A 26,762-nucleotide genomic window follows, 5' to 3' on the forward strand; every position below is an offset into this window, starting at 1 on the left:
GGTTAGAATGATTGCTTTGGCTGATTTTTCTCATTTTGAGCTTGGGTTCAGAGCCCTAGGCATGCATGTTGCCATGGCTAATTTCTAGCACTGTATACTGATAAGTCTTGCCACCTCTCTGGGCTGCATCTCCACAGGGGTTGGATGGGTCTCTGAGCTACTTTCCTGCTCTAGCATTCTAGGCTCTCTGTTCTGTGAAGCATGGAAAGCACCATGTGTATTTGTTCTCTGGCTATTTTCTCCTTGCCCTTGTTTGGCCATAGGACAATATTGAAGTCTGTTTTGTGACATTACAGTGAACTTGGGAATTTTAGAATTCTTAGAAAACAGGACCACCATTGACCACTGGAAACAGCAAGATTTAGTCTTAGTGCAAAATTGTATGTTCCATATGATGGAACTCTCTTCTGTCAGCCAGGCTTCATATTTTGCAGTTATGGAAGTTTTTTCAGCATCTAATTGGAGCCTCTTTAAACTGCAGTTTTCCAAGGTCTGCCCAGCGTCTTTGTCCTAGCCTTGGCAGGCCCTTTCTGGTCTGCTCTGGGATGCTTTGCCTCTCCACTACTGCTTTTCTTTCCTTTCCACAGCTACTTCAGCTCTCAGCTGCTGCTGTGGACAAAGGACGCAGTGTAGGTGAGGTCCTGCAGTCAGTGCTGCGCTATGAGAAGGAGCGACAGCTGGATGAGGCGGTGGGAAATGTTACACGGCTGCAGCTGCTGGACTGGCTGATGGTGAACCTGTGATTGGCGCCCACCCACTGATTTCCCCTCTTCCCCTCCCTTCTGACTTCCACAGCTCCCCTCTCCATATCCTTACAGAGCCCTAACATTATCTTCATACCACTCACATCAAAGACATGTCATCTTATGCTAGTCACTGGATTTTTCAGATTTTCCTGTCCATGCAAGCAAGGACACAAAATTAAAAAAATTACAATTAAAGGGCTCCAGGTGTTTTGTTTTCTTGGGATCCAATGGGTAAAGAAATGTCAGGAATTAAAAGATAATCAGATGGATAGCAGAAGAAAAATAGTGCTAGACTGAGAGGCTCTGGCTAATGTCATTCATCCTGTTTCTATGTATCCCATCTTTGCCATAACTTGAAGATCCCCTGCCTTAAAGTATTCCTAAGGATAAGAAGCCATGATTTATTTTAGCTTTTATAACCATGAAAATCACTCTAGTGGTATTGAGGACTTGGCTTCTTTTCCTGTCTCTCTAGAGCTGCAGAAAATTGTCTTCCTCACCTTTATCTATGATTAAAGATAGTTGGTGTTAAAAAAGGTCCAGAAGACCTGAGTTCTGTGCCAGTTCTGTACTTTACTGGCTATAGGACCTGGGACAAGTCACCTGTTATGACACTTCTCTGATTTAACTCTGATTTAATGTCCATATCACCCCACTTTAGAGACATTTTCTGTTCTTATTCTGACCTTTCTGTGGAATTTTTTATTTTTTATGTTTCTGGAGACTTTTATCCTTTGGTTTCTAATTTTTTCATTTTTTCCATCTCCTGGGGGCTTTACTTAACTCTGTTAACCCCTGGCATATTTATCTTTGCTACTTTCTTTTGACCTTCTGCTATCCTCATTCTCTTTCACCTTTCCTGGGTGATCTTATCCAAACCCACTGCTTCAATTATCTGGTGTCTCCCTTCATGGAATATTACACAGTGACTAAGATGAAAACTATAAAGCCAGGTATATTTTCCATGTTGTTTATGAGGTTATGATCTTAAGAAGTTTCTTGTAAAATTGTATCTGTTTTATAATTACAATCATATAGACAAGGACTAGAAAGCCAAACAAAGGAGATTTTGAGGATGGTGGATGAGTGAATATATCCTGTTGTTTATTCAACTTCCCTTCCTTTGAGAAATACTCTGTCCTCTACTCCATGGTCCTAGACGAGCATCAGTTAGGTGCTACCATGGAGTCCAGTCATTTCTGAGACTTTCTTGCAAGCACTGCATCTTTTGACTGGATTATGGTGGTCACTTTAACTTCTGGGAAGAGCTTGTCTTTAGAATAAAAACCACAAAAAGAAGCAATGCTGATAAGTAGAGGGATTCTGAGCCCTATGACCTTGTCTGAATGTTTAGACTACAATGCTTGAAATTATACCTACCCCTCCTGATTCCCCAATTATATAAACCAAATAATGTTCTCTGTTGCTTAAACTAGAAGCAACAAACTGAATTCAAACTAGTTTTTCATTTTCATTTTCAAACAAGAATCCTAACAGATTAGCTGTCTTGGGGGGAAAGAAAAAAATTATTTAAAGTTCTATCAGTGATGCTATAACATTAAGTATATACATACATATCATTTCATCTGGTTGAGGGCATAAGGAGGGAGTGTAGGTGCAAGAACATTCTCCCATCCCTCATAATAGGAATCATGCTAACTAGCTATGTGAATAGAGTTTTTTTTAAACAAACCTTTATGCATTAAAAAACAACAATCTGAAATATTGTACAATATAAGTGCTGTCTCTAATACAAATCACTGGTGGAAAGGAACATGACACACCTTCAGCAAAGGTCATACAATAGGTGGTAAAATATTCATGTTCTTGGGTGAGGAGTTTTTACTTTGTTTTCCTGGGGAGGTCTTGGACTCCTCTGGTCCAACAACTGCCTCTGGCTTTCTGGAAGTTTCTGTTAGTTGAGGCAGCTGGACAACTTCAGCTGCATGCTGCAGAGAGCTCCACTGATCACCCGAATTCTGAACCTGCTTAGCAGTGACACTGCTTGTCTCTTCTTTGATGATCACCTCTGCCAAAGGAGAGAAAAGACAAAAGGAGCAAGTATTTGAATGTGAATTACATTCTGTCCATTAGACTATAAATCATTTTGGGAAAATCCTGGTCGTAATGATATAAAAACAATATGTAAAACACATAGAATTAAGCACATTTATTAATTTCTTTGATCCTTTCCTTAACCATAGAGAATAGGCATGATTCTCATTCTCATAAATGAAAAAACTGAGATAGAGAGGTTAACTAAAGTGCCCAAGGGTGGTAAATAGTACAGCCAGAATTTAATCCCAAGTAACTGACCCCAGTGACCATGTACATAACCCATGAGGTTATATTGCATATAAAAGATATGTGCATAATGCCATAATCTGTGTGATAAAAATTCAAAAGGTAATTATAGGCCAGGCAGAGGAGGACACAGTGAAAGAAAAGGAAAGGAGGAGAAAAGGAATTAAAGACAGGAGAAACATGGAAAATCCTAATGATAAGAAGGCAAGAAAGAAACAAACTCAGCTAGAAGCAAGTCTCTTGAAAGAGGTTAAATCTCAAAAGTGAGAAATGGCAGGCTAGTAGTGATACAGTCAGAATGATTATCCAAAGTTGAGTTCAGAGACATTGACATGAATCCTCCAGAAATACTCAAGCCCTGGACTAGGGGAAGAAGACTGGCTATTTGAGGGGCTGTACCTTTTATGCCTAAGCGATGATGCTCTTGAACCTTGTCCTTCTGAGCCTCAGAGGGGAGACAGAGACTGGGCTTCCTCAGGGTCTGGGGCCTGTACCGTGGTTTGAGATTCCGTGGCTCATGAATCCAAGCATGCTTGAGGGCCTGGTCAGGGGTCATGCGAAGAGAAGGTTCCCATCTATATACCAACAAAGCCCAGCACAGGTTATTGTTTCACTTCCCTTTCTAAGGTTGAAAACATTTAAAAAGACCCCAATAAAGAACCTAATAAATAAGATATAAAAAAAATAATTCTTTCTTAATGAACCCATTTAAACTGTGTTATAACTCAAAGATATCATCATAGAACAGAGATTACAACATATAAAAGTACCTGAAATTTGCTTGACAAAGCAAGGAATATATTAGAGCCTGAGTCTTCCAGAGTTCCTAGAAACTCCCTTACAAGAAATATTATAGAAAATCTTAACCACGGGGACTTAAGGGTTTACTAAGTAACTTAGTAAGCTAAGATCAAAGCAAAGAGATGCTTAATTTCAAGTTCCAAACTACAAAATCTGGGCCTTCAAATATATCAGACACAACATTACAGAGTGCTAGAATATTAATGAGGAGATTTGGATATAATCCAGCCAAACATTGAATGTAGTAACAAAAGGCATCTGACAGAATTTTCAACATGGAATCATCGTGCCATTCTTGAGTATTTTTAGTGACAAAGCACTTACTCACAGAGTTAGCTATTCCAGTATTGATAAAACCAATTCTTTAAAAGTTCTTCATTTTTATTGATCCAAAAATCACACTTCCCAGGACCTTTAAACTAATAACTTAAACCCAGGTTCTAATTTTACCCATTAACATTACAGTGTCCCCCCTTATCTGTGGGGTAATGCATTCTACCCCTAGTGTATGCACGAAACCACAGATAGTACAAAACTCTAGATATACTATGTTTTTTCCTATACATACCTATGATAAAACTTAAATTCTAATTTGGGTGCAATAAGAGATTCACAATGATAATAATGGAATAGAACAATTATAACATTATACTGTAATAAAAACTATGTGAATATGGTCTCTTCTCAAAATATCTTCTAGCTGTCCTCACCCTTCTTACGATGTGAGATGATGATAAAATGCCTATGTGATGAGATGAACTGAGGTGAATGACAATGATGTAGTACTAGGCTAATATTACTAGTAGTCACCTGCTTCTGGACTGTGGTTGACCACAGGTAACTGAAACTGCAGAAAGTGAAAACATAATCTCTTATGTCACAATCCTCCCACTATCTGAAAACATTTACATTACTACTAACTGTTGGTTATATATTAGAGTTGTCATCTTCTTAGATAGAAAATTTCAGCTTATTGTCCATCATGCTGAGAATAGCTTCTAACTGCTGGTAGATGACACTAATATTCTAGATTTATAAGATCATAAACAACTTGAGTTCCCAGTTCTGTTTCAAATGAATCGCTGCTAAACTATAACTCCACTCTCCTGAATTTCTAAAGTTAGCCTATAAAAGCTAGACATAGAGTTAAAAATAGACCTGCCCTACGACCCAGCAATTGCACTGTTGGGGATTTACCCCAAAGATTCAGATGCAATGAAACGCCGGGACACCTGCACCCCGATGTTTCCAGCAGCAATGTCCACAATAGCCAAACTGTGGAAGGAGCCTCGGTGTCCATCGAAAGATGAATGGATAAAGAAGCTGTGGTTTATGTATACAATGGAATATTACTCAGCCATTAGAAACGACAAATACCCACCGTTTGCTTCAACATGGATGGAACTGGAGGGTATTATGCTGAGTGAAGTAAGTCAATGGGAGAAGGACAAACATTGTATGTTCTCATTCATTTGGGGAATATAAATAATAGTGAAAGGGAATAGAAGGGAAGGGAGAAGAAATGTGTGGGAAATATCAGAAAGGGAGACAGAACATAAAGACTCCTAACTCTGGGAAACAAACTGGGGGTGGTGGAAGGGGAGGAGGGCGGGGGGTGGGAGTGAGTGGGTGACGGGCACTGAGGGGGACACTTGACGGGATGAGCACTGGGTGTTATTCTGTATGTTGGTAAATTGAACACCAATAAAAAAAATTAAAAGAATTTTAAAAAAATAAAACAAAATATTAGTTTTTACTGGGTAAAAAAAAAAAAAAAGCTAGACATAGGACTTTATATTTACCCCTATTAAATTTGACTCAAAACATTTAGTCTGTCATTCCAAAAATCTGCTAATTAGCAAAAAAAAAAAAAAAAGGAATGATAAGATAATAGGCCCCAATAACTTATCTCTTGCAACTTGTGAGCAACCAGCCCTTTACTCTAAAAAAGAAAAAGAAAAAAAAATAAATAAATAAAAATAAAAAAGAAAAATATTGAGACGCCTGGTTGACTCAGCAATTGAGCATCTGCTTTCTGCTTAGGGCATGATCCTGGAATCCTGGAATCAAGTCCCACATTGAGGTCCCTGCGAGGAGCCTGCTTCTCTCTCTGCCTATGTCTCTGCCTTTCTCCATGTGTCTCCATGAATGAATGAATGAATGAATGAATGAATGAATGAATAAATAATCTTTTTTTAAAAAGATATTTCTTTCTTGGTTCTGCACTCTGTTCTGGATGGTTGGGGTTTCTGGATATAACTCAGTCTCAGTAGTGAGTTTCTGTCATTTGTTAATGCAAATTCATTCTATAGTCTCAGCAAAAGTAGGGATGGAGACAATGGTGGAATATAGGATCTTTCTCTAGCTCCATTTTTCAGTTGAGTAGCATGACTCTCTAACTGGGGAAAACTTCCAGCAGTGCATGATGGCCTATCCGCTCAGCTATTACCTAAATTCCCAGAGTGCATGAATATGAGAGGAATATTTTGCTGAAACTACTCCGTCCCACTGGAAGAATGAGACAACATAAACATATGGTCTCTAAAAATACTCAAAAATTATAGAACTAATATAGCCAAAAGCCACCTTAGGAATACTTCATTATATAGAAAAAGAAACTGAGGCCCAAAGAGACACAATGATATCAAATATCATGCGACTAATCTATTTGCCATTTAGTGGAGACACACTTGCAAAACCCCTTTTAAAATAATAAAAGCTAACATGTTTTAAACACTAGGTATTGTTCTGAATGCTTTATGTTCTGTTCCTTTTTAAACTGTGACTTGACCAAAGTACAGAACTTAATTTCTAAGCATATAGATTCTAAAAAGCTGTACATAATAAATGGTTAATGGAGCATCCTTTACTTTAGGCTATAAATCCTAGGGGAATGGGAGGGACCCAGAAGCCATATGCTGGGTGTTTATGCAAACAGTTACAACATGCAAGAGGCTGACCTCAGTTCATGAAGCAGAAGCTATTTAGAACTGGCCTACAACCTTGCTGCCAGGGTTTGAGGACAGGAAGGCAAGCTCTACCCACACACTAATCTAAGGCAAGTCATTGAGCCTCAGCTTCCACATCTCAAAATGGAGCAAATAATCTGCACTGCTAATTAATCACATAGGAAGGGAAGAGAAAAGTCAGTCAGATGAAGGGAAAGCATTCTACAGACTCTCAAGCACTATGGTCAGTATTTATTTTATTATTTTTATAACTTTGTTCTGGCCCCAGACTTTCACCAGCAAACATGAGGAAAAATACAGTATTTAGGAGGAAACCCAGAGGGGTACCTGGGTGGCTCAGTTGTTTAAGTGTCTGCCCTCAGCTCAGGTCATGATCTTGGGGTCCTGGGCTCGAGCCCTATGTCAGGCTCCCTGCTCAGTGAGGAGCCTGCTTCTCCTTCTCCCTCTGCCTGCCACTCTCCCTGCTTGTGCTCTCTCTCGCTTGCTCTCTCTCTCTCTCTCTCTCAAATAAATAAATCTTAAAAAGAAAAATAAAAGGAAACCTGAGGCAAAGACACCCCTGCAAACTCACACCAAACACCTTCTGAGAAAGTCCAGGAAGCTGGTGTCATAGGTTTTCAGCACCATCGTGAGATCCTTGGAATCCGGGTATCTTTTTTTCCCCCTGTTGTTGGTCATATTTTTAGGAAAACCTTTGGAATCTTTAGAGATACAATAATTCTGTGTTTAGTTCCAGGTGTTATTATACATTGGTTATATCATAGCTGTTCATTCAACCACGTTGCTTCTTGGAGTGGTCTTTGCAGCAGGTCTTGGTCTAGCTCTGTCTTATATTACCCACCTCCCACACAAAGGAACATGTTCCTCAGTCTCAGTCAGATGGAAAGAATCACATGTAGATTACCCAATGAATGCAATTAACCTTTACAATATTCCCCACTACCCAGTATGTTCTGAGCCTCCTTCCCACACCTCCTCCCAAAATCAAAGGGCTTACCATTAACCAAAGTAAAATAATTATGATTAAAAATAATAAAAAATAAATCTGAAGGGACAAAAATATTCAGCTCTGAACAACAAAAAGATGTAGTCTATTCTTGGATTATCTATGCCCTTGCTCCTTTCCCACTAACTCAATAAAATGAGAATTTGGGACATCCCTGAAGTACAACAAGAAAGTCATTGTAGGAGAATCATCTGCTTTCAGAACCCATTTACAAGCCACACAAGCAAATTAATCTTATTACTTTTTTACAGGCACATCAAAATTTTGTCCATAAATTGGAATGATTAAACTTGTTTTGTTGCTTAAAACAGCTTGGAAATGACTTTTTCAGTCATTTTCATTCATGAAAACCCTCACCAAATGTATTTATCATGCCTGAAAAGAAGCTCTGAAGAAAGCTCCAGAGGTTTCCCCAGAATATTATGGGCAATGCTTTGAAGGTGAGGCCACTCATTTGGACATCTAGACTCTGGTGTGCATATCCAGACAAGGTGTCCACTTATGCTCCTACCTTGTAAATCTACATATGGATGAATGTGTATACACACACACACACACACACACACAATTTACACATTAAACTGAATTTTCACAAAAACTCAGTTTCACATGATGGACATTCTGGAAAGTACAGAATGAGACCTTTCTATTTTATAATTAATGCAATATGTGGGGCCTCCAAAAACAATTCCTAGAAGAGACCATGAATGTGTATATGTGTGTGTGTGTGTGTGTGTATATATCACACATGGGTATGTGTATTTACAGACATAAAAATGAGTTGGGACATTGCATAGGGTATAGGTACTGTGAACCCCATTTCCTTTTTGACTATGGCACCAGTGCACCCATTTGATCCTATGTTGCTCTTTTTACAAGTGACTGAAGAGTCAGGCTCAGGGGTTTATAAATAACAGCTCCTAAAATCATCATTATGTAACTGTTTTACAAGTTTTTCTCATCTTTTATACTATACCATAGGAAAATAATGGGAATGAGCACTTTTTGTCAAGTCCCCAACTAATTCTTATAATCAGATAAAGTTTGGGAAACACTGAAGAAGATGAAAATCCCAATAAAGTCCTTTCTTATGCAGGAAATGAAGAGATATTGCTACCAAAAACACATCATTATTCTAAAGCCTCATGCTGATGGTAAAAACTAGTACTCTATGAACTAGACCCTCTTACCATTATGCCCTATACTTCTTTCCTTTTAGTGCCCCCACACACAAGGTATAATCTTAAGTTCATGCTTAGATATGACTCTTCCCACAATGTCTTTGGCAAGAAGGAACACCAATATCCCTACTTCTCTTTCCCTAAATCCTTTGAAATCCAAAAATCTAAATTAAAAGTGGTGGATGGGAAAAGCATATCCAGGATTAAAAGACCAGTTCCATTGCTCTGTATAAGTTAGTTATACAAACAAGTCAGCGAGATCTTCCTGCCTGCCATCAGCTGCTCTGGAAGGAGGGTTAGTGCATGGGCACTGTTCTAAGGCAGCCAGGACACTGAGTATGCCCAAAGGTAAGGTCTTCAAAGCTCCAGCCATAACTACAGGGTGATGTATCAAAGATTTAACCATTGGAATGGCATGGGACTAACCAATCAGAAAGGATGATAGCTTTGGTACTGAAGCAGGGTCATGGAGGGACCCTCTGCTTGCCAGGCCTTAAACTTTGAGTTTCTGGATAACGGGGAGACCAACAGGTCCTGAGAAAGGGGCCAGGGAGCCTGTAGCTATGGCAGGTTTTTTTGTTTGTTTGTTTGTTTGTTTACCAAATAGTAACTGAAGTATACCACATTTTAACCCCCACATGACTGAGCACTAGCTCAGTTATACGTTGACTTAACACCTTTATGTCCAGGAATCCATAAAAGTTTTAAAAACTCTTTTATTGATAGAACAAGCTGTGGGAAGAAAGTGAAGGATTTTCCCCCATTCTGAAGGCACTCTTGGGTGGAAATAAGAGTTGAGAGGGCTAGGAATGATGGAGATTCCATAGCCAGTAGAAGCCTATGAACTAAACTTATAAGAATGCTGGTCAGAAATGCTATTCAAAATGGCACAGAGCCTACCTGTGCAGTTCCCTTTCCCTCATGTTGGCTTCACTCCACTTGGTCACTGTAGATTTTTCTACAAGAGAATCCCTTAGGTTCTTGTGGTTTTTTAAAAAAGGACTTTAGATATGAGACTGACTTCATCTATTCGGTTCATAGTGCCCTGGAAGCCCTTGCCTTCAGCAGTTGGACCTTGTTAATCCACCTGTCCATCTTGCACAGCACCAGTCAAATAGAAAGTCAGAGGATCAGAAATTCGGAGCCTGGAAATTGCAATGAGGGGGCAGCATGGGGCCATGGATGAAGCTTAATTCCAGCAATTAGGTAGCTGTCCTATACATAACTGGGAAGTCACAACATATCCGCAGCCAAACTGTATGACAGCCTTTATTTACCCATTTTATAGCAAAGTTGCAATGATCCTGGCATAGTACAGATTTGGAAGATTAAAAGAATTGCAGCAGGAAAGAATAATGCTCCATTAATGATATGTAGCAAATTTCCCACTATTCTTAGAAAGGAGCTTCTGCTTTTTTATTTCCCTGAACAGTACATAGTGTGAAGGGGCAAGCTGCTTGGAGAAGCAAGGAGAATTTGCAGTAAAGGGCATAGTTATAATCTTTCAAGGTTTCAAGATCTCCCAATAGATCTTCTGAGCAGGAACCTGGTCATTTTTATGCCAAGACCTCCTTCCCACTGTGACTCCTCCATCCCATCTCCATCATGCTTTCTGGTACCACTTGGCAGCAGATATTTACTTTCCTAGCAGAAGGTCCTAATCACAGCTTGCCCTTTGGGATGGGACTAGGGGAGAGCATTGAATGGGGTTTAGGGTATGAGAGGTTGCTCCAAGGTCTGTGAGACCTCATCACAATGAGAGAAAGAGTATTAGACCTAGGAACTTACCAAAGAATGTCTGTCTCCTGGAGGCCGTCTGAATGAAGTGGGTTGGTGGCAGGCCCAGCACCTTCAACAAGTACAATGCAGTGGGTTCACTCTTGTGGAGTCACACATTAGAACTGGATGGGACTTTGGCCAAATTTTGCTTCTACAGATAAGGACCCAAGGATATTAAGCGATAACCTCAACCCGGTGATAAAAAGGCCCAGAGCATGAGTCTTCTGACTCCTAATTTAGGGCTCTTTCAGTATCCTGAGCATAAATATTAGTCGTGTTACTCTGAACAAGTGTTAAGACAAACTAGAGGTAGCTCACTCTTAATGGTAGCCAGATATCATCTGTCAGAATAAATAAAACAGTGTATGTGCTGACCATCCTTGAATTAAGGAATGACATATCCCAACTTGGAGATAGAAATTACCAGATGGGCCTCAGTCCACTATATGACAAAAGAAAAGAAAATTATAGCACCCACTTGTTCACCTTTACCCACTGCAGCCTATAGGGATACACAGAGACAGAGAAATTACAGGTGTCATCCTCAGCCTTGGGTTCCCAGCCATATATATCTGCACAACCCTATCCTCCTCCTCCTCCTCAGGCTCACTGACAGTTCAGGAGGAAGTGAATCAAATCCCATACTTCTCAATTCTTCTTGGTATTGGAAACAGGATTGGTTCAGGAATGTTTCATTAAATCATTTATCATCAACTTTAGAAGCCAATACTCTGAACATCTCATTTTACAGAGGTCCAAAAGAGGGAACTGACTTATCCAAGAGAAAAGGCTGGGACCACACTCCAGACTTACTGATTTCCAGGCCAGTGTTCATTCCACCATAGATATCATTTATAGCTATTATAACCTAAGTTATTTTAATACTTATTAGTTTCAACCATGAAATGAAAGTATATTCAATAATTCCCAAGGGTATGTGTGTGTCCCTGTGACCATCTATAACTTTGAGTCAATCTAGAAAACAGAAATTTGGGATGGATGGATGAATAGATAGAGATTAGACAGGTAATTAGATATATATATTGAGAGAGAGAGAGAGAGAAATCAGATCTTTGTCCACAGTCAAAATATCTTTGCTCACTGGTGTAATCCTAAAATGTGAAATTTCTAATTTTTAGTTTTATTTTATCCTGTTTTGTCTAATTTAGCTCCATAACATTATGTCTTTAAGAAAAATACATAATAAATAATCATACAATGAGTCTTGGTAAAGCCTTTTTATTGAAAGATATTCTTTCCAGAAAGTTAGGATAGTGAATGATTAATGAACAATACATAGATTTGGACAGGTGTCATCTCTGGTTTTAGTTACTTCTGAGTATGTTTGAAAGACTGGCATAATGGTTTCATTTTAAAATGTCACTATTCGATCAGAAAGAGAAATTAAGAAAACAAATGCACCAAATATAATAAAATATCTAGGAATAAACTTAACCAATGAGGTGAAATACCTGTCCTATAAAAACTATAAAACATCGATGAAAGTCATGAAGACAACACAAACAAATGGAAAGATATTCCATGTTCATGGATTGGGAGAACAAATATTGTTAAAATGTCCATAATCTATAGATATAATACAATCCTTATCAAAATGCAAACAGCATTTTTCATAGAATTGGAACACATAATTCTAAAATTTATGTGGAACCACAAAAGACCCCAAATAGCCAAGGCAACCTTGAAAGAGAAGAACAAAACTGGAGATATCACAATCCCAGATTTCAAGATATACTATAAATCCATAATAATCAAAACAGTATAATGCTAGTAACAAAAATAGACACATGGATCAAAGGAACGAAACAGGAAGCCCAGGAATAAATCCTATATGGTCCATTAATCAATTAGTCTTTGATAAAAGAGGTAAGAATATGGAAAAAGACAGAATCATACCAATGAACAAAGATATTTTGACTATGAACAAAGGTTTGATTTTTCTCTCTCTCTCTCTCATATATGTATATATAATAAATGCCCCCTATGTTTATTTTATTGCAGCATTATTTACAATGGCCAAATTATGGAAGCAGCCTAAGTGTCCATCAATAGATGAATGGATAAAGATATTTATACACACACACACACACACACACACACACATATAGTGTATATATAAAGATGTGGTGTGTGTGTATATATATATATGTGTGTGTGGTATACATAAATGCAGCATATATATATTAGTCTAATTACCTATTTAACATCTATTATCTACGCATCCATCCATCCCAAATTTCTATTTTCTAAATCAACTCAAATAGTGTTGGGAAAACTGGACAGTAACATGCAAAATAATGAAACTAGACTACTGTCTTAGACCATACACAAAAATAAACGCAAGTGAATCAAACCTAATGTGAGACCTCAAACCATAAAAATCCTAGAAGAGAGTAATGTATAGAATAGGCAGTAATTTCTCTAATGTCAGCCACAGCAACATTTTTCTAGATATAGCTCCTAAGGCAAAGGAAATAAAAGCAAAAATAAACTATTGGGACTACAACAAAATAAAAAGCTTTTTCATAGCATAGGAAACAATCAACAAAACTGAAAGACAACCTACTGAATGGTAAAAGATATTTGTAAATTACATTTCTAATAAAGTGTTAGTATCCAAAATATATGAAAAGTTTATACAATTCAACATCCAAAAAAAAATAATCCAATTAAGAATGGGCAGAGGAGGGGTGCCTGGGTGGTTCAGTCAGTTAAGTGTCTGCCTTTGGCTCAGGTCACAATCCCAGGGTCCTGGGTTCAAACCCTGCATCAGGCTTCCCTGCTCCTTGGGGAGCCTGTGTCTCCTTCTCCCTCTGCCTGCTGCTTCTCCTGCTGGTGCACTCGCTCACTCTCTCTCTCAAATAAATAAAATATTTTTTTAAAAAGAATAAGCAGAACAGATAAATAGACATTTTTCTAAAGAAGTCATCCAGGTGGCCAACAGACACATGAAAAAGTACTCAACATCACTCATCATCAGGGAAATGCAAATCAAATCCACAATGAAATATCACCTCACACCTGTCAGAATGGCTAAAATAAAAAACATAAAAAATAACAAGTGTTGGCAAGGATGTAGAGAAAAAGAAACCCTTGTGCACTGTTGGAGGTAATGCAAACTTGTTCAGCCACTGGGGAAGACAGTTTGGAGATTCCCCCCCAAAATTAAAAATATAATTACCATATGATCCAGTAGTGGGATCCAGTAATCCTACTACTGGATATTCACCCAAAGAATATAAAAGCACTAATTTGAAAAGATAAATGCACCCCTATGTTTATTGCAATATTATTTACAATGGCCAAATTATGGAAGCAGCACAAGTGTCCATCAATAGATGAATGGATAAAGATGTGAGATACACACACACACACACACACACACACACATATGTGGTATATACGTATATGCAGCATATATATATAATGGAATATTACTCAGCCATCAAAAATTAAATCTTGCCACTTGCATCAACATTATACAAAATATAAGCTAAGTGAAATAAGTCAGTTAAATAAACACAAATACCATAAAAATATCATATCACTTCACTTCATATTCAGAATTTTAAAAACAAAACAAATGAACACAGATAAAAGAGACAAACAAAAAACAGACTCTTAACTACAGAGAACAAACAGTTGGTTACCAGAGGGGAGGTGGGTGGAGGATGGGTAAACTAGGTGAAAGAGATTAAAAGTATACTTATCAGGGTGCCTGGTGGCTCAGTTGGTTAAGCATCCAACTCTTGATTTCAACTCAGGTTGTAATCTTAGGGTCATGAGATCAAGCCCTACATTGGGCTCCAATGTAGATTCCCTCTTTCCTTCTCTCCCTACCCCTCCCTACCCACCCATCTTTGGCTCACACATACTCTCTCTCTCTCTCAAAAAAAAAAAAAGTACATTTAACATGTTAAGCACTGAGTAATGTATAGAATTGTTGAATCACTGCATTGTACTCCTGAAACTAATATAACACTATATGTTAACCATCCTGGAATTAAAAATTTTTTTAAATGACTAAAAAATAAAAAGTTAAAAAATGAAGTCACTTTCATAATATGTTGGAAATTTCATCCTCTGCAACTATTTAAATTTTATGATAAAAACGTTAGATACCAACTCAAAAGTGTACAGAGGGGCACATAATTACAAAAATACATCCAACAACCACAAAAAAGTACACAGGCCACTGCCCTACAGCGACTCTGACGCAGCCCAATGTTTGAGAGTGCAAGCTAACCATCCCGTAGCACCTCAGACCTCCCCCTCACCTCCATGATGCAAGCCAGCTGCTCCATTTCATTCTCCCCGGGGAACAGAGGGTAGCCTGTGTACAACTCAGCCATGATGCAGCCCAGGCTCCACATATCAATGGCCATGTTGTAGGGATGGCCCAGAATCACCTCTGGGGATCTATAGAACCGGCTTTGGATGTAAGTGTATACTGTGGAGAAAGAAAGAGAACTATCATGTAAAATCCTCCTTTCCAAAACACACTTCTCCAAGGACATTTTAGGTGAAGGTCGAGGGTAACTAAGACTCCCCAGCCCCTTTCACTCTCCAGGGTTTGCAGGGAGATGAAAGTACAGCCCACCAGCATTTCTGAGTCAAGTTACATACATAATCTCATCAAATATTCATAGCAACCTGATAATCATGCAGTGTTATTATCCTCACTGTATTGGTCAAGAACTTTAAAGTAGGCATTGCTCCAGGGACGGACATTTAAGTCAGCCAAACTTTATTAAAAAAGGAAACAGAAGGCTAATATAAAGCTAAATTTTTAAGCTTACATTCATTTGGGGCAGACACCTTCTAAACGTATTGTGATTTGGTGAGAGAAGAGGCATATTAAAAAATGGAAAATAAACCATGCAAAATGCATCTCTTCTAATGTGTCTGCAATATATTATGTGCAGTGTGTTGTATAAAGTACAGAAAGAAGAGCCCCCAATCTCAATAGATGAAGATGTGCAGAAGACAGTACTGTGCTTCCACATGCTGACATTCTTTACCTAGATGCTGGCAGGGGAAGGGTTCTGTGGTCACTTCTCTGATGTTTGAGTCAGTAAAAACATAACAATTTTGTGAATAAAAAACAAAATGAAGGTATGATAAAAATGACTTTTATACCCTGCCTACTTCCAAAATGGATTTAATGCACTTTGCAATCAAGGTACATATATACACAGCATAATTTTTTTAAAAAAATAGATTAAATGGACACTTCTATAATCCTTAACATGTGCTGGGCACTATTCCAAGTGTTTTAATACAGAATAATCCTCAGTCCTTATGACAACCCTGTGAAGCAGGTGCTATTATTGTCCTATCTTAAACTGAGAAAACAGACAGACAAAGATTAAATAAATTATCAAGGTCACTCAGCTCTAAGTGGCAGAGCTGGGATTTGAACTCAGGCTGTTCAAGTGTAGTATCCATACTCTATACCGTCTCATGGTTAAAATAAAGATAAAGCGAAGTCAGAAAATACATAAAGAGGGAAATGACTATATGAAAACAAGGATAAGACCATTACAAATTCTGTTGGGAGCATCCCGGTAGCCAAGCCAAGAGATTGCACAGCTTTCATGCCTGAGAAGAGTAAGCATATGAGTACCTCATGGGAGGCAGATTGTTTTCTAGCTGGAATTTCTTATGGGTTCCATACATAAAAGATAACATGTCTTCAAAAGTAGTGCTGCAGAATATTTGGAAAAAACATCTAGAAGTCTTTTCTTTTGCCTCCAGAGGCTTCCTGTGTCACCCCCTGCCACCATGAAGGTTAATCCCAAGCCCTTCTTTACTATGCCCTTAGCATCATCTGTACATACTTGTAATCACTGCACCTATCCTGTTATCTTTGTTTCTTCCACTGAACTGTAAGCAATCAGAGCACCGGACATGTTATTTTTTGTTGTTGTTGTTCTGGTACCCAGAACAGTGACAGGCACGTAGAAGATACTCAGTAAATGTTTGTTGAATGGTACATGTTCTTGCCCTCAAACTTGATAAAAGTCAAAAGAAAAGGCAGTTAAATCACGTTCAATGATGGTTTTTGAAATATATTCCAGGGCTGCTTTTTGGATTCTAGCCTGGAAAAAAAATATAAAGTCTAGAGAACTTAGGGCAGTGAATCTCAAACCTCAGAATGGCTGTGTGTTCCACAGTGCAGACCGCTGGGGACTCCTCCAGAAATTTAAATTCCTTACATCTTGGATGAGGTCCTGGGGGCTGTAATTTTTTCAGAGCCCTCTGGTGTTCCAGATGCACATCTAGTTAGTTTTGAGAGCCAAGACTCTGAGGTAATTCCAGATACAGAATTTGAGAGCTGCAAAGGACCCTTGTGGTATTTGAGTTTAATCTTCTCATTTTATAGATGAGGAGACTTGGGCTCAGAGAAGTGAAGCACCTTGTTCAAAATCATACCAAGCAATTGCTGTGGCTGAGCCCAGGCTAGAACCCAGGTGACCTCACATGAGAAGTGATGTTTCAGTAAGGGAAAGAAATTGTAATAGGAAAATTCAGACCAAGGGACCAGAATGGGCTTACCTTTCTGGTGTTCATAACAGCTTGATCCAAAGTCAATGACTTTAACAGAAACTTGGCCCTTTTGATATAACACTATATTCTCCTAGAGAGGAGAAAGACAGATGTCAGGTTTTAATAATGTTTCTCCACACACTCTATTTACTGGAATGACAGCCATCCTTCAGGACCCAGATCAAAATGTAACCAGCTCCAAGGGGTCTCTTCCCCAAATGCCATGTTCTCCCCCTCCTCTGACTTCCCATTTGATTTGTGGTCTGTACCTCTTCTTTGGACTCAGTATTTATTGCTTTGTCGTATGTCGTATTTCTTTCGCATATATTTTGTCTCTTTCCCCATATGGAATGTGTAACTACTGAGCACTATGGGCTTATTTTTATCTCCTTGGCACCTGGCTCTATTCCTTGCTTGCATAAGGCCATAGAAATATCACTAACTGAATTTAGTGTTTCCATTAAGGGCTCCTCCAATATACTGACATCAGTAATGAACTGATAGGCAATAATTTAATCTGAGCTATGATTCTTTCATTGACATTGGGGAAAATGTGAAACCAGCGTCCCAGGAGAGCTGTGGTTAAGCTCCTGAGCTCTCAGAGCATGATGGTGTACTTCCTGGGCCTGGAGTTTAAAGTCCCAGTCATGTTTTCACAGATCTCAATATTAGATGAATTCACTATTATGAATAGTGCATGAATTAGTTGCTTACTGAGACCTTTAACTTTACAGATATGGCACAGCAGGCCTGGTCTGATGCCTCCGGCACCACAAATTAAGAAAGCACAACTTTAGTCCATATTCCTTTCCTAAAGAATATCTGTATTAACTGGAAGAGTTCAATCAGCAAAAGTCTTTTTTTTTCATATTTTTTTAAAGATTTATTTATTTATGATAGACATAGAGATAGAGAGAGAGGCAGAGACAGGCTCCATGCCGGGAGCCCAACGTGGGACTCGATCCCGGGACTCCAGGATCGCGCCCTGGGCCAAAGGCAGGCGCTAAACCACTGAGCCACCCAGGGATCCCAGCAAAAGTCTTTTAAAAGCAGACATTTCTAGTGTGTCTCCAGACCAATGGAAAGGTTCCTTAACTAAAGAACTTCCCATCATATTGATAAAAATAGCTCTATAGAGGGGATGGATGCATCAGATCATCACAACTCATTGAAACTATCCTTTGAGTCCATTAGAATAACTCCTTGATTCTTTTTTTATTTAAATTAAATTAATTAATAATAGTGTATTATTAGTTTACAAGTAGAGTTCAGTGATTCATCAGTTGTATATAACACCCAGTGCTCATTACAACCCCTGCCCTGCTCCAGTTACCCCATCCCCTCACCCGTCCCCTCCAGCAACCCTCAGTTTGTTGCCTATTGTTATGAATCTCTCATGGTTTGTCTCCCTCTTTGATTTTGTCTTGTTTTATTTTTTCCTTTCTTCCTCTATGCTCATCTGTTTTTTCTCTTATATTTCACATATAAGTGAAATCATGTGATAATTGTCTTTTCTGATTGACTTATTTCACTTAGCGTAACACCCCCTAGTTCCATCCATATTGTAGCAAATGGCAAAATTTTATTTTTTGATGGCTAAGTAATATTCCATTATACATATTAATGAAACTTCTTTATTCATCTGTCGATGGACATCTGGGCTTTTTCCATATTTTGACTATTGTGGGGATTGCTGCTATAAGCATTGGGGTGCAGGTGCCCCTTCAAATCACCACATTTGTATCTTCAAAAAATTCCCTGATTTTTTATCTATACTCACCAAGCACTCTCCTAGTTGCACACACACTTTTCTACTTGGCATATGTATTCCAGTTTACTATTTCTGAAAAAAATCTATTATGTCATGTGAATTTCCTTGTTGAGAGTCAGGCCCCAAAGCCTAAAGACCACAGATGTACAGTGACCCTTTGAAGCTGCAAATCTGAGGATTAGGAACTTGAATGTTGATAATAAATTAATGTATCATCATTCTTGTGAGAGTCCATCAGTAAGCCCTGAGAGAACATCTCTATCTTGTCAATATTAAATTGTAAAATTTACCCAATAAGTTACAGTTTTTTAAAAAAGTAATTGTTTGGGGATAGAGGTTCCTCAAAAAGTTAAAAATAGAACTATCCTACAATCCACTCACTAATCATGCTACTGGGTATTTACCCCCCAAATACAATTCCACTAATACACTTCTGGCTATTTTTTTTTTTTTTTTTTTTTTTTTTTGCTTAGTATCAAAGTTTTATTATCTGAAATAACTTTGAAACTATGAGGCACTGAGAAAGTGATTTATTTCATCAAAAACACTTCGGGAGAACAATTCTTTGGTTGAGGTACATCTAGAATCAAAGATTAGTGACCTGGGAAAGGTATACATATATAAATTACCTGGAGAGTTCTCTTCTGAAATAGTTCTTAACCAGTTTTACAGAGGAAGCAACTGAAAACTGAGGTCTTACGAAGTTTGTCTTAAGTCATGATAAAAGGTTTTGTTTGGCATTTTAGAAATATCCTGCCTCCCACTCTTTTTACTACAAATACATTGCTTTCTCTCAAGTCATTTCATGAGTACATGTACAATCAAGTGATAGCATATACCCGTAGACTACAGATCACACTGCCTACTCTAACTAGAGATTTTTTAAGATACTTTTAAACTAAGTTTTGAAAACTTAAGAGTTTTGTGGAAGTGCCTTAGGAAGGATGACAAGGGTAGGGTACAGGTTGAACCGTGGGCTTTTGGGCCCCATCCCTGCTTCAACTAGAAATAAATAAATGGACTGCTCTCATCTGTTCTAGATAGTGTAGCATTACAGTTTTGTGTTATCCCTTTTGGAATCTGGTTCTAGCATTAATGATCAAAACTTGAAAACCACTGTACTTAAGGACCCAGGTATGAATCTGGTTAACATCTACACTTGAACCAGGATCCTTCTTGATAGGTGAGAAGCATATAGACACAGGATCAGAATACATAAGGACCACCAACATTTCAGATATTTAGAGTATAGAATGATCACCAATTGTTAACAATGAGAATGGCTAAGGGGGAGGATGTGAGCAGACAAGGAGATATTCAAGTTACTGTCAACTAAGATACTTATAGTTATGGAATCTCAACTGCTCTGGAGAAATCAGGACTAACCTGTGAAAGCTTACAGACCTCCCTTCAGGCACACTGAAGCTAGAACTGTGGCCTCCAGAAACATTTTTATATTTAGTGTTTCCACTCTCCTCAGAACCACTTAGCTACAGAATACTCAGATGCTGCCCTGCTATGACTGCTCTCCAATGGAGTCTGAACTTGGATGGTATCCTGCTACTAAATGTGCATGAAGGTATGAAGTTTTACAAGAACATGGCATCAGACCAAGGTCTCTCTTTTCTTTCTTTTAAAAATTCTGTATGGCCTGTGGAGAAATGGGAATGCTCTCAGTTAACTGTATCTGTTGAATCTGTTCAGTGACTTAAACTTGGCCTCAAGCATTGGATCTTTGTGAGGCCAAAAGAACACTGCTTCTAAGTGCCAGATATGTTACTTATTCACATAAGCCAGATAATCAACTAAGAATCCCTAGTACAACTGTTTGCTTCAGCTGCAAGCCTGAGGCCCAAAGGTCATCTATCTTGAATTCAGGCATGGCCAACCAGCGTTCAGTACCTACTCCAAAGTTTTAGAAGTAACCTAAGTCATGGAATAAAAAGTTGCTCATGAGTCTTCTTGACAGTCATCAGCAAATTCCATTAATTCATTGACTATAACATTTACTTTCATCAAATCTATACTCAGTGATTTTACAGCAACGAAAATATATAACCAGTGTGGCACACATGAAATGAGATTAATTCAGTTAACACTGATAGGCAAGGCCACTTCTGGCTATTTACTCCTAAAACACTAATTCAAAGAGAAACATGCACCCTTATGTTTATAGTGGCATTATTTATAATAGCCAAATTATGGAAGTGGCCCAAGAATTCATCAACTGATGAATGGATAAAGAAGAGGTAGTATAAAGGGATACCTGGGTGGCTTAGTGGATGAGCATCTGCCTTTGGCTCAGGGCATGATCCCAGAGTCCCAGGGATGGATTCCCACATCAGGCTCCCTGCATGGAGCTTGCTTCTCCCTCTGCCTCTGTCTCTACCTCTCTCTCTGTATCTCTCATGAGTAAATAAATAAGATCTTTTTTTTAAAAAAAAAAAGAGGTGATATATAGATATAGATATATAGATATTACTCAGCCATAAAAAGAAATGAAATATTACATTTGCAATAACATGGATGGAGCTAGAGAATATAGTGCTAAGGGAAATAAGTCAGTCAGATGAAGACAAATACCATATGATTTATATGGTATATAAATACTCTTATATATATATTTATATGGTAATATATATATATACTGATATATAGAGTTTAAGAAACAAAACAAATGAGCAAGAGAGAGAGAGAGAGAGAGAGAGAGAGACCATGAAACAGACTATTAACCATAGAGAACAAATTGATGGTTACCAGAGGGGAGGTTGGTGGGGGCATGGCTGAAACAGGCGATGAAGATTAAAGAGTACACTTATCATGATGAACACCACGTGTTATATGGAAGTGTTGAGTCACTATATTGTACACCTGAAACTGATATATAACACTGTACTAACTATGCTGGAATTAAAATTAAAAACAACTAAAAATTAACTATTTGGGGGAGTGAGAAGGGAATGAGGAAAAATTAAGGGATATTTACATATCTGTGAGAATCATATTGTTTTTGGAACCAGCTCCTGACCACACATCTTCACACCCTTATACCTTTCCCCTAGCTACCTCTCTGTACTCCTCAAGTTTGCAATCATTAACTCTTCTAACAAGCATTTATTTACTGCCTGCCATTACTATTGCCAAGTACCATGTTGGATCCTGGGAATAAAATGGTGAGAAGACATGGTCCCTGACCTTGGGGGAATTTGCAGTCAGTGGAAGATAAACCATCCCTACATAGCAACCAGAGCAGTAACAGAGCAAGTACAGAATACCAGCAGGACATGTGGGAAGGGCACATTCATTTGGAGCAGAGGATTTTCTGTACCCTAGGACCAACTCAGAATAGAGTGAATAAAGTCAGGATTTAGTACAGTAGTTCTCCATATCCCTGCATTACATATGTCTCTACATATCTCTAAGCCTTCTGTAGGAAAGCCCTCAGATCTTTATGTTCCTGTCTTGATAGTACCACATCTCTCTGCATCATCCTGATATCTGTCCCCTAATCTTCACTGCATCTCTCTTGGTTTATACAACATATAAACATAACTGCTTGGCTTCTACCCTGGAGCCTTGGCCATGATGGCTTCCCAGTTACCACTAGGGGACAGAATGGGACAAATAGTTTCTGAGGGTGGGAACCAGCTCCCTTGGCAGGACAGAGCTTGCACTCACGGGCTTGAGATCACAGTGAATGATTTTCTCTACATAAAGCATTTGCAAACACTTCAAAACAGAGAGGGTGAAGCGTCGAACTATTGACAGACTGAAGCCTTGAAAGCTATTATTCTTCATCAACTCATACAAGTTGATTCTGGAAAAGAGAGAGAGAGAGAAAGTGATGTGTATGTATCAGTGCAGAAGGTATAATGCTGAGCTTGAACCTGCAAACAATCCCATATCACCTGGTTTCCCTCTGGTAGTAGGCAAGCCTCAGGCCAGGAGGCAGAGCTTTCGTGTCCTATAAACTCAACTTTTGCCTTGATTCATGGTAGAGCCTGTGTGAAGCTCAATTGTGCTGGCCTCTCAGATGTCCCCTTGTTTCTTATATGGCAAGGTCATTTAATCACTTTGTTACACATGTGGGTGTTCAAAGGTTGGGCCAAACTTCTGAAATATTCATAATTTCTCAGGCCCTTGGGAAGGATCCAGGAAGTCCATCACCCAACCAAGTGGTCACTCCTGCCCCAAACTAATAAGGCTGTCTAAAGACATCAAAAGGTTCCTGATAAGTAAGGGAACAAGAGAGTGGGCAGATGGGGCCTGAGGTAAAATGAAGAAGCCCTACACCATCCAGAGTAATCCTGGTTCCTTGGTCCCATCCATCTATAAGCTTGCAGAAATGAGGGTTTACTCTTGCTAGATTATCCTAAATTTTCTAGATAGGCAGAAGCCTGCCCTATTGTATAAAAGCCTGCTAAATTATATGAAATCTGATGATTTACAAGTGTTAGAAACAAATGCAAAGCATTTTAACAAGAAAAACATTGTCTGTGGGCTGCCAGTATGTGTAAATCATCAAATGGAGAGAAGAGGGAAAGAAGGGGCACCACCCAGAAACAACTTTGCATCAACTTCTTCTTGATTTCTCCCAATCTTCCATTTCTAAGCCTTCTCTAACTCTGGCAGTATTTAGGAAGCTGTTCATTCTTGAGGAGTACAGGAAGATATATAGCTCTAGCCTCAGCTGACTAGCTGTGTGACCCTGGGCAACTCCCAACCTTTATGGTCTTTGGATTCTCCCCCAGCATATTTGCCCCTCCTCACTTCTCAGAGCTCTAATTTTAAGTACAATGGCATCTAGCTGGCTTGTTCTTTTAAATACAATGAAATCTAATCCTGGCTTGTTCATTTTGACAGAAGGAAGATAATTCACCTCTGCATACAGAAATTAGACCATATTTTGTAGTCATCAGAGATGGTGAGAAGAGTGTCAACTTTCCTTCTAATTCAAGTTTAGCTGGTTCTTAGAATTTCACTGACAACAAAGGTGTCATGGGAGCACCAAGCTACCAGCTCAGGGAATCCCATAATACTGGGCCTCTGAGAGTCTACCCTAATTATTCCCCTTTGCTAAATGCTTTCTGGGTTTCTGGTTTTGTTCAAATTATGGAAGCTGGTCTTCTCAGAGAAAAAGTAATCAGATTAGCATGCCCTTCCAATTAGCACACCCTTCCAGCTCCAATATTCAGCGAGGTGATACCAATCTATTTGTCAGGTTCTGCTTCCTGGCCAAAAAAAAAATATCTGCTCCTATCCTTATTTGCTCAAAATCAAAGTCCTTTCCCTGCTTGAGAGCAGCTAGCTGCTACTCCCTTGGATTCCAAGGAGAATTATAAAGCCAGTGAATGGAGACATGGGGGCAAAGGATAGTCGTTTTCAACATATTTAAGTTTCAGTCTTGAGGGCAGGGGCCTTGTATTGGTTATGTCACCCAGTTTGGCACCCAACACTTGGGCAGCACATCCTGAGTATGTTGGCAGGTGAGAGACATGACTGAGGGGTAGAGTGAAATGAGCAGCTTTGGATACAGCTCTTCGCTCCTTAGCTTTCTAGGTAACTGAGTGGCCTTTGTGTCTACTCTAGTCATTAAAAGTTCACATCTAGAAAAATCTAGTGTTCGGACCTCAAAGTTTTTCTTCTATCACCTTAAGCAACTTTTCAAGAGAAAATACATTAAAAGAAAAAGCAGCTGACCCCAGGAGTTCAAAGGTGATGCAGAGATGATTGCGAAAATAGAAGAAGTCCTTCATGTGTACCACATTGTAGGTGTTGTCTTTGTCCTTCCTTCTGAGAGCTTCCAGGATCTTCAATTCCACCAGGGCTTGGTGGTGAAATCTGAAGTGGTAGGGGAGTGGCAGGAGGAAAGGATATGGGAACAGAATTTACAGTGTCATGTCATGCTGCAGCACTTAGCCCCATTACCCAGACCCTCCCCATCACCCCAACAAGACTGTCAAAGGGGAGCAGAAAGCACTAAAAGCTTCATAATCTTGCCTCTTCTTTGCCCCATTGTGAAATCAGATAGGTAGAGAGAGAAAGAGGGAAAAGGATGAGGAAGATCAGAAGAAAAAGCAGAAACAGGAAGTGTTGGCATTATGAAGGGGCCAGAGTCATGCAGACCACCCCTCCCATGGCCTAGGCCATCTGCCAAACCACACCTCTTCTTGTTCCTGATGATTTTCAAGGCCACCAACTCATTGTTTTTGTGATCCAAGCACTTGGCCACCTGTCCAAAGGACCCTTTCCCGATCATCTCCAAAACTTCATAGCGATAGGCAATGTGGTCATGCAGGACCTGCAGAAGCCAGGTCAGGGTGAGGAACAGAGCCATAGGCTATCGGGCTTCCCTGATACTGGGGCCCATGTCATCTCATGGTTTACCCTCAGGGAGATCATTCTGAACTGCACTGAGTATTTGTGCAACTCCCACCCTCCTGTTAATTGCTTCTGCAATGGTGAGGTTGTTGCTTGGATTGCAGGCTACCAGTGTGGTTCTAGGAAGGCCCCACAGGTTCTATCCATGCCAAGCAGTGCAAAGAATATTGGATGGTCTTAGAAAACTCAGGTTCTAGATCTAGTCCATCATCTCTAGTTTTCTGCCTATGTGGGAATCTGTAAAATGAGAAGATTGAACAAAGTGGTTCTAAAGTCCCTTCCAGTTTGGATATTTCATAATCCTTGAATGCAGCCAAGCAGCAATTTGGGGGAAGTTCTATTTCTGATCCTTGATGTGTCTCCATTAATCAGAGAAGGCTTCATGTCTGCTCTGCCTCTTCCTGGTCAGAACTGGTCCTCCTCTTGACTTACTCAGATTTAATTCTACCTTGAGAGTTAGCAGTAAAGAACTTGAATTTTCTCAACTAAGAGAAGCATTTTCCAAGAGCCAGAATCACCTATTCTCTTCATGGGCTGGAAACCAGAGAATGGGTTATTTATTCAAAGCACCTATTCTCTTCATGGGCTGGAAACTAGAGAATGGGTTATTTATTCAAAGCAATAGGAAATTTTCATTTAAAAATACTTTATCTGAGTATCTTCAGACAAATCACTTACCCACTATGAGCTGAGTGCCCTCATCTGTAACTGAAGGTCTTGGAGAAGAACCTCTAAGACATTCCAGCTCTGAGAATCTCTGATTCCTAGTTTTACTCTCAGGATTTGGGAGAGGCAAAAGACAGATGTTTGTATACAGTCCTCAGAATGTGTTTGTGATTCTGTGGTGGTGGTTCAGTCATAGAGCAGGAATCAGGACCATGAATATGAACAGGTACAACTTTACCTGTTAATATGTGGAAGTGGATTACCCTACTTGTAAAATTCGGTTGTGACAATGTACAGGGAAAGGGCAATGGACAAGTTCTGCACATATTGGCATAAAGGTATTTTGTACGTATTTTGGGGCTTGCAGCCCAAGCCCCAGACCCTTGGGCCCCAAGTCATCAGTTTGGTTGTATGATAATTATTTGTCTAGATGTCAACTTTGACACTGATTATCATTACTTGAGGCCAAGGACCAGGTTGTGTTCATTTTTATAATTCCCCTTATATTTCCAGAGTCTATCACATGCCCAAACATATAAAACGCTCTCAATAAATAGTTATTCAATTAATAATTGCTGAAAGAATAGA

The 26,762-nt window shown here is 39.1% G+C and overlaps 2 protein-coding genes across 21 annotated transcripts in view; one reads left to right on the plus strand and one right to left on the minus strand.

Annotated features, from left to right (window-relative positions):
- Positions 1–26,762, plus strand: part of AKAP3 (A-kinase anchoring protein 3) — a 62,390-nt gene that overhangs the window by 32,332 nt on the left and 3,296 nt on the right. For 4 of the 7 annotated variants that reach the window (XM_072799284.1, XM_072799283.1, XM_072799287.1 and 1 more), the window contains one exon: positions 588–941. In XM_072799284.1, the coding sequence (XP_072655385.1) occupies positions 588–743 (156 nt within the window). In that variant the 3' untranslated portion in view covers positions 744–941. Of the gene's footprint in view, positions 1–587; positions 942–5,894; positions 6,058–23,990; positions 24,052–26,762 lie in introns of those variants that run through there. The other 3 variants (XR_012017802.1, XR_012017801.1, XM_072799288.1) reach the window with 3 other exon arrangements.
- DYRK4 (dual specificity tyrosine phosphorylation regulated kinase 4) overlaps positions 1–26,762 on the minus strand; it is a 64,547-nt gene that overhangs the window by 10,741 nt on the left and 27,044 nt on the right. For 2 of the 14 annotated variants that reach the window (XM_072799301.1, XM_072799303.1), the window contains 10 exons: positions 25,292–25,428; positions 24,828–24,968; positions 22,806–22,944; positions 17,366–17,447; positions 15,085–15,257; positions 10,796–10,856; positions 7,392–7,521; positions 3,450–3,625; positions 2,531–2,775; positions 1,783–2,019 (listed from right to left, as the gene is read on the minus strand). In XM_072799301.1, the coding sequence (XP_072655402.1) occupies positions 2,543–2,775; positions 3,450–3,625; positions 7,392–7,521; positions 10,796–10,856; positions 15,085–15,257; positions 17,366–17,447; positions 22,806–22,944; positions 24,828–24,968; positions 25,292–25,428 (1,272 nt within the window). In that variant the 3' untranslated portion in view covers positions 1,783–2,019; positions 2,531–2,542. Of the gene's footprint in view, positions 1–1,782; positions 2,020–2,469; positions 2,776–3,449; positions 3,626–7,391; positions 7,522–10,795; positions 10,857–15,084; positions 15,258–17,365; positions 17,448–22,805; positions 22,945–24,827; positions 24,969–25,291; positions 25,429–26,186; positions 26,369–26,762 lie in introns of those variants that run through there. The other 12 variants (XM_072799296.1, XM_072799304.1, XM_072799302.1 and 9 more) reach the window with 11 other exon arrangements.

Source organism: Canis lupus, chromosome 25 (assembly GCF_048164855.1).
Source record: "Canis lupus baileyi chromosome 25, mCanLup2.hap1, whole genome shotgun sequence".
NCBI classification, from domain to species: Eukaryota; Metazoa; Chordata; class Mammalia; order Carnivora; family Canidae; genus Canis; species Canis lupus.